At 38.6% G+C, this 14,781-nt stretch overlaps 1 protein-coding gene across 1 annotated transcript in view; it reads left to right on the top strand.

Annotated features, from left to right (window-relative positions):
• Positions 1-14,781, top strand: part of MYO16 (myosin XVI) — a 427,770-nt gene that overhangs the window by 144,248 nt on the left and 268,741 nt on the right. Inside the window, 2 exon segments of the mRNA XM_067712857.1 lie at positions 7,147-7,297; positions 13,583-13,693. Of these exon segments, the coding sequence (XP_067568958.1) occupies positions 7,147-7,297; positions 13,583-13,693 (262 nt within the window).

Genomic DNA, 14,781 nt, shown 5'->3' with positions numbered 1-14,781 from the left:
CATGTAAATATCATTCATTATGTACCTATTCAGCAAAATAATTGCATGCTAGCGAGTCACTTCTAGCAAATGTGACTCTTGACATATTTAGAGACTCCCTTCGTAATGCACAGAGCTTCTGGATTAAACTTATTTTAATTTAGAGATTTTTAAAAATTTCTTTGCAAATATCTGTTGAAAACTACTAAGATGAATGAGATGTCTTAAAAACAATATAATTTCCAATCCAACCACAAGTGACACGTTGACGTTTTAATTTATGTTTTAAAGACAAGTAATAGTTTACTAAAATGGTTTTTTAAATTGTAAGTATTTTCTCTTACAAAAACTAAAGTCATTTTTTGGGGGGGGCCAAAGATAGCAATTAATTCAAAACTCTCTAAGAATTGTTTCATTCAACGTAAATCTTTGGATCATAATTTTATTTTATTGATGCAGAGAAACCCCAATTCCCTTTAATAAATAATTTATGTACCTATGTTCCTAGGATTAAAATTGAGAACTGTCTATTTGGTCCATTACTTTAAACACCAAAATAACTGAGTCACATATGCCATTTCTTCATGTTTGTTTCTATTAAATTTTTTTCCCTGATTGGCCTAATATATCTCAATAGAGTCAATTTTATTTGTTTTCTTTAGTTTTCTAAAATTGCTTTAGTTATAATGGGCCATAACTGTCGCCTTCATTAGTTTTATTATGTTCCTGTTTCGAGTTTCCGAAATAAAATCCTAGTTCCTACAGGCACATTTGCTCTGCATGAAATGCTTTTTATGTTATAGAAATAAGTAAGTCTTGAATACATTCAGTGGAGTTTAGAAATCGGGTGTCTGCTGATATAGTCCATCTGATTTCTTCCTCATCAAGTTAAAATTGTCTCACTTGCATTAATCTAAGGTACCCTTTAGATTTCACAGCTCTTTCGTTTTCTTCATGTATATGGAGTCTGCCTTACCAAAAGCCTTCTTTTAGAAAATATACTATTCCATCCTGTTTTTTTCTTTCTTGCTGATAAATGTCTAGCCCTAATAATTACTTTTTTAATAATCAGAATATTTTCTTCCTTGAAGAAAATGTGGAAAGTGCAGAATAACATCTAGAAGCATGAAAATAATCTCTCATTAGTGTCGAAGAAAAATTGCACCAGAAAAGTTAAAGATACAGGAAAGACTTTATTCAAGAATATAGCAGTAGGGAAGAAATACTGAGCTCAACTCCCTGAAACTAAAGGCCAGAAAGCTTGTCAGCGCTGGGCTTAGAGGAAAACTGCTGAAGGAAATCATCCAGGGGTTGGTCAGAGTGATGAGGCCTGAGTTTGCTCACTGGTGTTTATGGAAGTTAGGCTCCTGGCCTCCCACAGAGACTGGGAGACAAGCGCTCCATCTTTCATGGTGATTGCTTCTCAAAAGGGTGGCTCTCAGGTCCTGGAGAGAGAATCCCCGGGTTGTAAGCCTGGGAGGGGCTTACATCTCAAAGGGGCGGAGAAAACAATTTATAATTGTAAGTTCTTTAAAGTAAGTTGTCTAAGAAGGGAGAGGTCAGGGCTGTAGCGTGGAGAGAAGCTTGTCTAAAGTTCAGTTAAGATTAGTCCTCCTTCCGCATTAGTCCACCTTTTTGGTGCAACTACTGTCTATTCATTGGACATATTTCTTTGTATCCTATATATATTTCTTCTTGTTTATTAAGTTGAATTCTTCTTCTTTCTATATAATTACAACTTTTTAAAAAATTAATCTTATATCATAAATATTTTGCCATAATTGATAAAGTTTTAATGATTATTAAAATACCAATGATTCCTTTCAGAGTATTCCTTTTTCTAGAAGAATAGCATTTTAATACATGTTTATATTCTACAAATGGATAATCAGTGATAATTTAAATATATAGAAGTTAACATATGCATGCTATTGTTAATCACAATGATTATGGATGAAATGTGTCTCATGTAAAAATTAGGATAGAAACCTAAGGAAAAAGTTCCATCTGAATGAGAGTGTTTGTAACCAGCTGCTTGCAGTTATTGTTAGTAGTAGATCCTAGAGGGTATAACGTATGACATTAGCGAGTATACATGGTGTTTTAAAATGCAGGTGAAAAAGCATGTAAAGAGAGATTATGTGTTAGCATCATAGAACTGTAGGACCTGAAACACATTTAGATATTCTAGTTCCCACACTTAGCAAAGGTGGAACTGTGGGGAGATTTTGAAGTTCTTAGAAGGTCAGGTAGTAGCTAAATTGAGGTTAAAAACTGACTTAGGGGCTTCCCTGGTGGCGCAGTGGTTGACAGTCCGCCTGCCGATGCAGGGGGCACGGGTTCGTGCCCCGGTCCGGGAAGGTCCCACGTGCCGCAGAGCGGCTGGGCCCGTGAGCCATGGCCGCTGAGCCTGTGCGTCCGGAGCCTGTGCTCCGCAACGGGAGAGGCCGCGACGGTGAGAGGCCCGCGTACCGCAGAAACAAACAAACAAACAAACAAACAACTGACTTAGAATGAGGTCACTGTATTCCTGGACCAATCTTCTTTTCAAGTGTATCTTCCAAGGAGCCTGCTATTAACACTGAGATTAGGTTTGGGATACAAAAGGAGTATTTCAGCTGTTTTAGGAGACTCACCAGTTCTTCCTTTTAGAAATCCTTTATAGTTGATTTTACTTATTTTATAAACTATCTTTCTAGTTTTTACCTTGACTAATCTAACTACTGCTTTATTAATTGCTATACACTCAGAAGATTCAGTATTTGCAAAACCTCTCTTTAGTTTTTTTGTTATTGTTGTTGTTTGCTTTTTAATTTCTTGGCAATGCAGGAAAGGGAGACGGTTGGTCTAAGGGGAGATAAGGAAGGAAATATTTCGGTAGGTGTGAGGGTGAACTTTTAGATGTAGGCAGTGTGACGCGGTGGTTGAGAACACAGACTCTGAAGCTCAAGTCCCAGCTTTGCTGCTGCTCACTGTGTGTCCAGAGCATGTTCTCCTCTCTGGTCCTCAGTTTACTCATCTACAGCATGGGCATAAATATAATGTATACCTTATGGTATTGTTGTTAAAGAGTTAATGTGTGTGTAGTACTTAAACAGAGATGGTCATACATTCAGTGCCATATAATTATTAAGGTGATTTGCAAGTGCTTTCCTCAAATTATAGTGAATATCAGAGAACCGCAGCTGTCTTCAAATAGTGGAAGGGCTCTCAAGTCGAAGAGGCACAAGGCGTGTTGCTGGAGCTCCAGGTGTGATGAGTAGAGGGGTCTTGTTCCAGCGTTGCTCAGGAAGAAATACAGCCTCTTTGAAGGTTGTAAAGACCTTATTACTTGATGGTATTCAAGCAGATCTGCATGTGAGCAGTTTTAAGCATTCCCTTTATATAGTGAATTTTTATTTATTTTTTATTTATTTATTTTTTTGCGGTACGCGGGCCTCTCACTGCTGTGGCCTCTCCCGCTGCAGAGCACAGGCTCCGGATGCGCAGGCTCAGCGGCCACGGCTCACGGGCCCAGCGGCTCCGCGGCATGTGGGATCTTCCCGGACCGGGGCACGAACCCGTGTCCCCTGCAACGGCAGGCGGACTCTCAACCACTGCGCCACCAGGGAAGCCTATAGTGAATTTTTAAAATGAATAATATAGCATTGGGAGGGACGCCCACCGTGGGCCGTAAGCCGCCTCCACCTTCTTGCCCAGTTGGTCACTGTGCAGGGCACATGCAGTTAGTCATACCAGCTGCTGGGTGGCTGGAGGAGACCGCAGCGCCAGGGCCCTGGCTTCTCTTCTACTGGGCACAGTGTGCTGCTTGCTCAAAGAGTTCTTGCTTCTTGCCCAGTTTTCTCTCCTACAACGCGACACGATGCACGAAGTGTAGCCGTCCACTTAGCTCCATCTGTGTTGCCCGTTCCCGGCCCCCATGGCACAGGGGGCAAGGAGAACTGGTGCACATGGGCAGCGTGGATTCTGTCTGCTGTGAGCAGTAAGTCCTCCGTCTGTTATCCCAGCACCTCTCGTCTTCTGCGTCTGTCCGTACAAGAGTAATAGGCTAACCTGTTAGCTTGTAAGTAGATCCCCAGAAACTTAAGCTAATACTGTTGCCTGCTTATTACCAGGGTCGTTGAGCTAACCCCTTGATGCGCATTATGTTGGTAACCCGTCACTCCCGGCCTGTTTTTCAGTTGCTTTTACAGAATGGTTATGTAACCAGCCCGAGGTGGCCGAGCCAGGCATCAAACTTCGTAGCTTTTCTGACTCAAAAATGTATGTTTGTTGCAGCTCTACTATACCATGCCGCCTCTTTTTAATATATGATCCCCTGCCCTGTTGCCTACTTGAAAATACCGTCATTGACTACAAAACATCGTCATCCAGAGTTCAGAGGAAGTAAACTGACCTCACGTTTCTGTAAACGTGTTCTTCAGCTATTCCCGATTTTGCCTCAGACCTGGACCTAATTCAGCCCGTTCGTTAGTCTGCCTTTATTCCCATTTTCCTAGACTCCAGCATGGCTGGCAGGTGGCACAGAGATGGGCTGCAGAGCAGTGAATGAGGCTTGTGGTTACTGAAGGAAGTCCTTCAAATTATTCCCTTCTTCCCCATCAGGGTTAATCTAAAACAATCATTTGTATTCCTATAGACTAACAACCAGAGATTGAAATAAAAAGACACTGGTAGTGGGATAAAACATGCAATATATCAGAATACATCTAACAAATTATTTGCAAGATTTTAATGCTGAAAACTACAAAATAACTGATGAGAAAGTTAATGAAGATCAAAATAAATGGAGAAATATACTGTGTTTATGGATGACAAAATTTGACATTGTTATTAGGTAAATTCTCTCCAAATTAACTTATATTTTGAACACAAGGCTAATCAAAATTCCAGAAATTTTTATAAAAACTGACAAATAGATTCTAAAATGTATATGAAAATGCTAAACCTCAAATGGCCTCAATCATTTTGAGAAAGAAAACAAAGTTGGATGACTCACATTGCCCGATTTCAACCCTTACTCTGAAAGTACATGACTCAAGAAAATGTAATGTTGGTGTAAGAATAGGCTATTATATCAGTGGAATACAATGGAGTGTCCGAAAGTAGGCCTGCACATATATGGTCAGTTGATTTTCAATAAAGGTGTCCAGGTAATTGGATGGGGACAGATGTTCTTTTCAGAACTGATGCTGGAACATTTAGACAGCAATACGAAGAAATAATGAAACTCGACCCATATACAGCGCCATATAAAAAAAGCCACTCATAATGAATTGTAGACCTAAGTGTGAAGCATAAAACTATAACATTTCTGGAATACAAGCTAGGAGAAAACCCTACTGACCTTGGGTTTGGGAAAGAATTTTTAGATAAGATACAAGAGGCACAAACCATAAGAGAAAAAATATTCCTTGAAACTTAACTGTTAAAAAAATAAAAAGACAAGATACATACTGGGAGAAAATATTTGCCACATGTGTATGTGATAAAGGACTCGAATCCAAAATATATAAACTCAATAATATGACACCAAAGAATCCAGTAAAAAAAAAAAAAAAAAGGAGATTTGAACTTACACTTTACCAAAGAAGGGATTCTTGTGTCAATAACCACACTGAAATGCAAATAAAAGCCACAGGGAGAAGCCACTAACACACCCACTGGAATGGATTTCAAAAACAACAAAAAAGACAGGTTCTGTCAAGGATGTGAAGCAAGTAGGACTCCAGCCCACGCCTGGGGAAGCACCAATGAATGGTTCAGACCCGAGGAAAGTTTGGAGTCTCTCCTAGGTACGCAGCCAAGATAAATGAAAGCATATGTCATACGTCACCACAAACACCTGTGCGTGAATGTGTATAGAAACTGCATTTACAATTGACAAAAACTGGACAAACCCAGATGTTTGGTGAATGGACAGCCAAAGTGCAGTGGATCCCACAGGAAGACACTACCCAGTGATAAACAATGACAAACTTGATACATGCAGAAACGTGAATGAATCTTAAAAACATGTTAAGTAAAGGAAGCCAGGAACAAAAGGCTACATGCTCTGTGATTTCTTTCACATGACATTTTAGAAAAAACAGAACTATAGTGAAAGAAATAATTAGCCATGGTTACAAGGGGCAGGGGGTTAGGGGAAATAATTGACTTCAAAGGGCACACACAAAGAGCCATTCGGGAGTGACAAAAATTCTATGTGTTGCTAATTATGTGGGTTACACAAATGTATATACATATATATAACCAACTATATATAATTATGTGTATGTAGACAAAACTCATGCAGCTGTACATCTGCAGAGTGAATTTTACTATTTGTAAATACCTCCATAAAACTGAAATTTTAAAAAAACGACAAAATGCATTAAGCTTTAATTAGAATCACAACTGCTATTGTAAGATACATGAAATAATTATGTTTCTATATATTGCACTTGATTAAATATGTATGTATTTCTGCTTTATGGCCACATTTAGGAAAGTACATTTTTAAATTTGACTGTACTAAAGTGTTACAATACAAATTAAACATTCGGATTGCGTTTATTTTTTATGAACTTGCCTTTCTTTTGGCAACAGTGTCTATGGAAGAACAAAAAATGAAGTAGGTTTTATTTTATTTTTTTGCCTAGCCTGAGCTGTAAAGGAGTAATAAAACTTATTGTTTGTAACGTTGCAGTCCTTAAGCACGTCGTTTATTTTTAATTCCCCTATTATCATTTCTTCACAAACTCTTAACTATTGTCCATGATTCTATAACATATTAAAATCCTGTATGAACAGTATTTTACTTAATTGTAGAATTTTGCCTTCACTTGTTTGCATTCATTCACATTTAAATATTTTGCTTAGTTCAATCATGCATTTCCACCTTAGCTTTTCAATTGCTCATTGATTTGTCTGTTAAGTCATATATCCATTCATAAACATTTTCTTCTCAGGTTGAAATGAATATATTTTTTCTTTTAAAGGTGAAATTGAACGAGATCTGGAGCTAATAGAAAAGTTTACAGATTTCTCATTGATTCTACCTGCAGTGTTGACACCGTTTCTTATCTGAATTAAACAACTTTCTATAATCAGCTGTCCAGTCATGGTAATTTTTGATTGATATGGCAATGTTAGAAGACTAATCATAGCATTGATTTTTTCCTCCAGCAGCCCCCTGGCATTGCCAATTGCCAAGCAAGACAGTATGCTGGAAAAAGACATTATGTTCAAAGATGCCACGAAAGGTCTGTGCAAGGGACAATCTCAGGACAGTACTCCCGAAAATACCACCGTGAATGGCCCCACCAAACCTGATCAGGTAACTACACCCTTATTGCAGGTCTGCTAGTGTTGCATCCTATTACATCATGCCTTAAAGTCCAACTTTTCAAAAACAAACACCTACTAATTTCAATTCAAATAAAAATTAATGAGTGCAAATGTTAATATTTGGTTTGAAATTGCCATACATAAATTGTTATGGTATTATACTGACCATTAACAAACTTAACTGCTATGTGTTTTTATAAGGATTTGAATTTTATAGTCTTGATTTACCAGGAATGGAAGTTCAGCCAATACGTTAATTCCTGAATATTTCCGCTTATGTCATTAGTCATCATTTTGATTATTATGTAGATAGTTTTCTGTTTCTTACAAATATCAGACATTTTACGTAACAAGAAGGACAAACCAGTCACTGAGTCACTTATCCTTAAAAGCAACTGTGGTGGTGTTTTGTGTGTGTGTGCCTGTGTGCCCCAGTGTCCAGATGATCAGAGAGCACTTTGAGGAGCTTTAGAAATTAATATATTTTTTGCTATCATTCCCACAGAAATAAATGAGTTTTATATGTTTCATGTTTTATAAATGGCAGAGTAATTTTCTGAATGTCACAGTAATCCCTGAAAATGTTTTGTTTCACTGTGTCTAATTTTGAATGTTTTAAGGACAATTTATTGAGGTTTTCTAAAGATTCTCTTTTCAAAATTTAAATTTCATTATTTTTTGTTATTTTCAAATAACAAATTATTTTTGTAATTTCGAAATACTTTTAAATTTTAGTAGGTATACTCATCAGCTCAGACTGCCGTAACAAAATACCACAAACTGGGTGGCTTGAACAACAGAGATTATTTTCTCACAGTTCTGGAGACTGGAAGTCTAAGATCAAAGCTCTGGCTGATTCAGTTTCTGGTGAATGTCTTCTTCCTGGCTTGCAGATGGCTTCTTTCTCTTCACATGGTAGACAGAGAGAAAAAACAACCTATCTGGTGTCTTTTATAAGGACACTAATCCTGTAGGATCAGGGCCCCACCCTTATAACCTCATTCAACCTTTATGACTTCCTAAAGGCCCCATCTCCAAACAGTGTCACAAGCTGGTTAGAGCCTCAACATATGAATTTGGGGGGACACAATTCAGTCCATAGTGGTAGGCAATTGAGTGTTAGGTGAAATTTAAGGCAAAGCTTTTTCTTAACTTTTTTAAAGGTCCTATGAACTTTCTGTAAACTTACATACATATTATTAAGTGAAAGAGTCCAATCTGAAAAGGCTACATACTATATGATTCTATTATTTGACATTCTGGAAAAGGCAAAACCATGGAGATAGTAAAAATATTAGAGGTTACCAGGGGTCGGGGCAGGGGAATAAATAGGTGGAGCACAGGGAGCTGTTAGGGCAGTGAAACTACTCTGTACGACACCGTAGGGGTAGATATGTGATATTATACGTCTGTTCAAATCCATAGAACGTACAACACCAAGAGTGACCCTGATGTAAACTATGGGGTTTGGATGATGATGTGTCCGTGTAGGCTCGTCAGTGGTAACAGAGGTACCACCCTGGCGAGGGATGTTGATAACCGGGAAGGCTATGCATGAGTGGGGCCAGGGGTATATGGGAAATTTCTGTACCTTCCTCTCAATTTTGCTGTGAATCTAAAATAACTCTAAAAAATAATATCTTTTAAAAAAATGAGAGGACATTCACAGCATAACATCAAGTGTAATCCTTGCTGAATGACTTTTCAGTTTTTAATGTAAGCTCTTTATAATTGTATCCTAGACATTAAAAGCAGCTGTAATCATGTTCTATTGATCTGGTTTTAAACAGGGAGAGGCTAGTATTCAGGTTTCATGAGCATATATTATCTGTGTAATGTTCACTCACATCTCCCACTGTGTGCATCGTGCTGTCATTCACTCTTGGTCATGAGCTGCTTGGATTCTCCGCAGGGCTGTCCTCACTCACACTTCACAGGAGGGCTTTAGAAAAGCCTTGTCAAAGCAATAAACTTCCCGTTCACATTTTAAAGAGAAACTCATTGTGTAGAATTCAAGTTGAAACAAAACCCACAGCATCTCTCCTTTCAGATTTTTAGAAAATGTAGGCCTTATCAAATGGTAACTCCATACATGAATATTCAGGACTTGATTTAAACTTTTTTTGGTTCTGATAGTCACCAAAATTCATATTCGCTTTATAATATCTCTGAGAATGGAGAATTTTTCTTAAGAGGCTTAAAAACGTGCGACATTCTTCCTTCTCTTCACCTTTTGTTCTGTCTTTGGCCCATTCCTCCTCTCCCCTGTCCTCTTCCATTCTCTTCCTAATTTCCTAACTGCTTAACTTCTTCTTTCCCTTCCTCCCTCTCTTCTTTCCTTTCACAGTATATTTATTTAAATTTGGTTCCAGCTTAAAATTCAGGTCAAATTTTTATTCCATTTAGCGAAGCCATGTTTTCCTGGGAGTAAAGAGACAGGAGGATGGAGTCAGGCAGATTTGCTCTGGCTCAGGTCTGCTTCTGGAGCTCTGTGACTCTAGAAGCCCCTTAATCTCACTAAGCCCCATCTGTAAAATGGGAACATAGTACTCACCTTATTTGGTTGTTTTGAAGATGACAAAAGACTAAGGCTATAAGGTGACAGCACAGTTACCAAGAACAAACAAAAACTCAGCAAGACATATTTATTGTTTTTATTACTGTTATTTATATTGACTGACTGTAAGGTTTTGCCACAGTGGTTGAATCCTCTATCCACTAATTTATCTGCTCTTAATTCATGTAATTCCAGTCGACACTGGGTTTTCCTTTTTTCTATGAAAGTATAGATTATTTTTTAAAAAAATAATATAAAATAATCCTTTCAGAGCTGACAAATGCTTTCACCTATAATATCTTTTATTGAATTTTATTTATTTTTTATACAGCAGGTTCTTATTAGTTATCTGTTTTATACATATTAGTGTATACATGTCAATCCCAATCTCCCAATTCATCCACCACTACCTGCCCCCCAACGCTTTCCCCCCTTGGTGTCCATGTTTGTTCTCTACATCTGTGTCTCTATTTCTGACCTGCAAACCGGTTCATCTGTACCACTTTTCTAGGTTCCACATATAGGCATTAATATACGATATTTGTTTTTCTCTTTCTGACTTACTTCACTCTGTATGACAGTCTCTAGATCGATCCGTGTCTCTACAAATGACCCAATTTCGTTCCTTTTTATGGCTGAGTAATATTCCATTTATATATGTACCACATCTTCTTTATCCATTCGTCTGTTGATGGGCATTGAGGTTGCTTCCGTGACCTGGCTATTGTAAATAGTGCTGCAATGAACATTGGAGTGCATGTGTCTTTTTGAATTATGGTTTTCTCTGGGTATATGCTCAGTAGTGGGATTGCTGGGTCTTATGGTAATTCTATTTTTAGTTTTTTAAGGAACCTCCATACTGTTTTCCATAGTGGCTGTATCAGTTTACATTCCCACCAACAGTGCAAGAGGGTTCCCTTTTCTCCACACCCTCTCCAGCATTTGTTGTTTGTAGATTTTCTGATGATGCCCATTCTAACTGGTGTGAGGTGATACCTCACTGTAGTTTTGATTTGCATTTCTCTAATTATTAGTGATATTGCGCAGCTTTTCATATGCTTCTTGGCCATCTGTATGTCTTCTTTGGAGAAATGTCTGTTTAATGTCTTCTGCCCATTAATCCCCAAAATTCTACTGTGGGCAAGTTATAATTCACTTTTGCTAGTTAACTGACTCTCAAGTTTCAAATTGAGTATTTAAACCGACCAAACTCAGACTCAAGAAAGTTAAACAAATTGCCTAGAGTCACAAGTGTTTCTTTTCTGCTGTATCCAGTGCTCTTTGGAGACACGACAGCAAGCTCCGGCTTCATTTCCCAGAGCCCTGCTGCCCTGTGACAGTTCTGTGCACAGGAGAGAACGTGTGTGTTCCATGGCTGCATGTGCATATAGGGAGTTTGAAGATAGGTGATGGTTCTCTTTCTGTAGTCCTTGGACATACCAGCATCCAGGTACACAAAAGTGTAAATTCTCAGCAAACAAAAGGACCTGATATATTGCACTCTCTAAGAAACATCTCATAGAATGCAAAGCAGGTAAGAACAAGGTGCTGTGCAGGCACGGTGATGGGCTTCAGCTTTGGGAAGCTTAATATATATATATTTTTTTGCGGTACGCGGGCCTCTCACTGTTGTGGCCTCTCCCATTGCGGAGCATAGGCTCCGGACGCGCAGGCTCAGCGGCCATGGCTCACGGGCCCAGCCGCTCCGCGGCATGTGGGATCCTCCCGGACCGGGGCACGAACCCATGTCCCCTGCATCGGCAGGCGGACTCTCAACCACTGCGCCACCAGGGAAGCCCGGGAAGCTTAATATTTTGTCAGATCATCACCCCTTTCCCTGTAGGACCATCCTGGTCAGCTCGTTCTTTTCTAATTTCTTCTTTCCTCTTCTTTCATGCCTACTTCTTTCTTTCCTGCAAACAGCCTTTCCCCAGAATCTTCTTGCTCTTATCCCAATTGTCAGACCTTCTGTCTGCCCACTGAATTTCTGGTTCCTGGACATATACTACTTATGTCCTAGAGAGAGAAAACACAACCAAACACAACAGAACAAAACAGGAAATTTGACAGCACTGAAAGCAGTGTTGGCAAGTGGAGACGAGGAATCAGTGAATTCAGAGTATTTCCAAGGTGTAAATTCCTTTTGGGTCTTGAAACATTTCTCAAAGTGTTTCTCTAATTTCTTCCTGACTTTCTATTCTGAATTATGTCTGTTTTGTGTTTCAGATTTGTATTTTTGGAAATGTATACATATATAGAGAGAAATGTATGTATATATATGGATATTTGTATATCTTCATAAGAACCATAATGATCAATCCTAGCGAAGATGTTAAGTTTTGTTTTTGTTTTTGTTTTTTACATATTTATCCCGTCTCTGTTTTGACTGTTGTCATAATTGTTTGGGAGACACTGGTAGCATACACGACTGAGTCTACAACTATGACATAAAAATATTCACAGACATATTATCAGCTGTCACAGCGCTTTAGGAATCTTTAGAAAGAATGTGCCCCTTGCTTCAGACTGATTATCAAAGCTTCATTCCTGATCATTTTGGAATCTGTTATGCTAACTACAAGGAATTCTTCCCTTGATCTACCCTAACGCTGTATTTTCACGTTTGGTTACTCCAAGCAGGCTGGGAAGTCTTCACATTTTTACTGTCAGCCTAGTAGTACTTTCTCTAACCCGTGCAGCAGCTGTGACTGGAGATGAAAACCCTCAAGAATTCCAAAGATATGCCGCAATAGCTTTTTCAGCCTTGTTGGAACAAACATGAAACTTCTGTTAGTGCTAGTTCCTGCTTTTTTTTTTTTTAACGTGCATGCAGAAATTTGCCTTGAGCTTCTGAGAGCTGTGGATATACGAGGAATTTTATTATCTTAGCGTAAATCATTCCTTCTGAAGGAAAAAAAATTCCTGCTCTTGGTTTTTCTCCTTTTTATGATTGCTTTGGGAGTTCAATACGTATGCCAACTTGCGAGAGACCTTTGTCTATATAAATAAAACTAAACATTGCCCATTTCTGACTTGTAAATAATAGATTTTTATCTAATTTAAATATTTCAGATTTACCTTTTTTTTTTTTGAAATATTGTCCAGTTTTTCAACTCTGTCACTCAATATAAAATTGAGTAGGAAAGCAGTGTTTTTCTTTCTGACAGAATCATCTTAATCTCACACGACCTGAAACTTAGGAGTAATGTAGAACAGAAGAAGATACACAAGCCAGAATTCTAGAGAGGCTACTTTTAAGTTCCAGTGCCTCCCTCCATGTCTTCAGAAACTGAAGTCCAGGCACACTGCTTTCCTCCCATTCCAGTTTCGTGGTAGGAGTTTTCCTTTAGCTTTGGAAGCACTGAAAAACGTGAGCTTTCAACAGCTGGTCTTAAAAAGGACTCAGCACAGTTCAGAGCTGTCTTAATCAGACTTCATGATTGGAGGGACGTGGGGTCACATGCAGGTTGTGTGTGTAGTTGCGTGTATGAGTGTGTGCCCTGGCTGGTGGGTATAGAACAGAGATTCTCACCTGAATACATTTCTGTGACCGTTGAATTTTTTGTTCCTTACAAGTGAACCATTTCATCTTTTAATAACAGTTTCGAATTCATGTGGTCTGTAAACTTTTGACATGTAATTGAAAATGGAACAAACAACTGTGAAGACAGTTGATTGGAAAGCAATTAGGATTGATCTTACCTATTTTTCCCCCAGGTCAAGCTGATACCTCCCGCTCCGAACGATGACCTGGCAACGCTCAGCCAGCTTACCGACAGCAGCCTGCTTTACGAAATTCAGAAGCGCTTTGGGAACAATCAGATCTATGTAAGTGCCCTTGAAATTGCCTTTGCACTGCTTTTGTCTTGCTGCGTATTTTCACCCGTCAGTGCTGCAAATGCGACAAGGAAGGGGCTCATTGTTACTTCTGGTCATGCTGAAAGCCTAAGGTGGATTTCTCAGAGTTTGGGTCAATTCTTCTGATTCAGTTAGAAGGCAGTTTCTGCAAAGATTCACATTTCAGGGTTGTTAAGAGAAAGTTGGAGCCCTGAGGGTAGACAACTTTCCTCTTGTCATGTTTGCTGGAGAAGAAGATCTTGCTAGAACCAGCAGGATCTGCAGATCACTTATAAAAATGCTGTTTCTTTCATCTGCTTTAACTCAGCCTCCTAGATCTGGAGAACGAAGCCAAAGAGGAAAAGCTAAGTGTGCGTGAGGGATGCCTCTCTATTTGCATGAAAGAAAAACTATTGTTCTTCTAAATTATCAGGAAATGTCTTTGTCTAGTAAATAATTTATATACACATCTCTGATAATAGCATACAAATGTATGACTTAGATGGCAAACAGCACGGAGAATTGATTTGCTGTGGTTCTCTTCTGGTTTATATGTGCTATTTCTTCCAATACGTATATCAATTTTGACACTATGCACTCTCAGTGTCTCTCTCTCTCTCATTGATTTTGTTAAATTCATCTCAGAGCAATTCAATCAGAATGTCTATAGAGACATCTGATTATGCATATGTCTGCTATCCCTTTTTGATAACACCCGTTATTTTTCCTACTCTGCTGAGAAACTGATGAAGTAATTTTTATGTAAATGTGCAATCAGAGATTTCTTTACAAGTAATAAATTGTCAGGTGCTGATTAACCCATGAACATTCAATGCAGTGTCTTAATGATGCGATAAATTGCCCGCCACTGTAAATACACTTAAAATTAAATACTTCTATCAAAATTAATGGAATTGAGTCATCAGCAGAAAGTGGTGAAGCCTGATTAGTTTGGTCTGTTACTGCCCTGTTGCTTTTGTGTTATTTTTGTTCTCTTGTCTCTCCTTTTCCAGCATCGTGTTGATTCTTCTTCATTTTAACTTCTTAATCACATTATCCGCAGACCACTGCTTGAATAG

Source organism: Pseudorca crassidens, chromosome 18 (assembly GCF_039906515.1).
Source record: "Pseudorca crassidens isolate mPseCra1 chromosome 18, mPseCra1.hap1, whole genome shotgun sequence".
Lineage (NCBI taxonomy): Eukaryota > Metazoa > Chordata > Mammalia > Artiodactyla > Delphinidae > Pseudorca > Pseudorca crassidens.
This window is presented reverse-complemented; position numbering and strand designations above follow the sequence as displayed.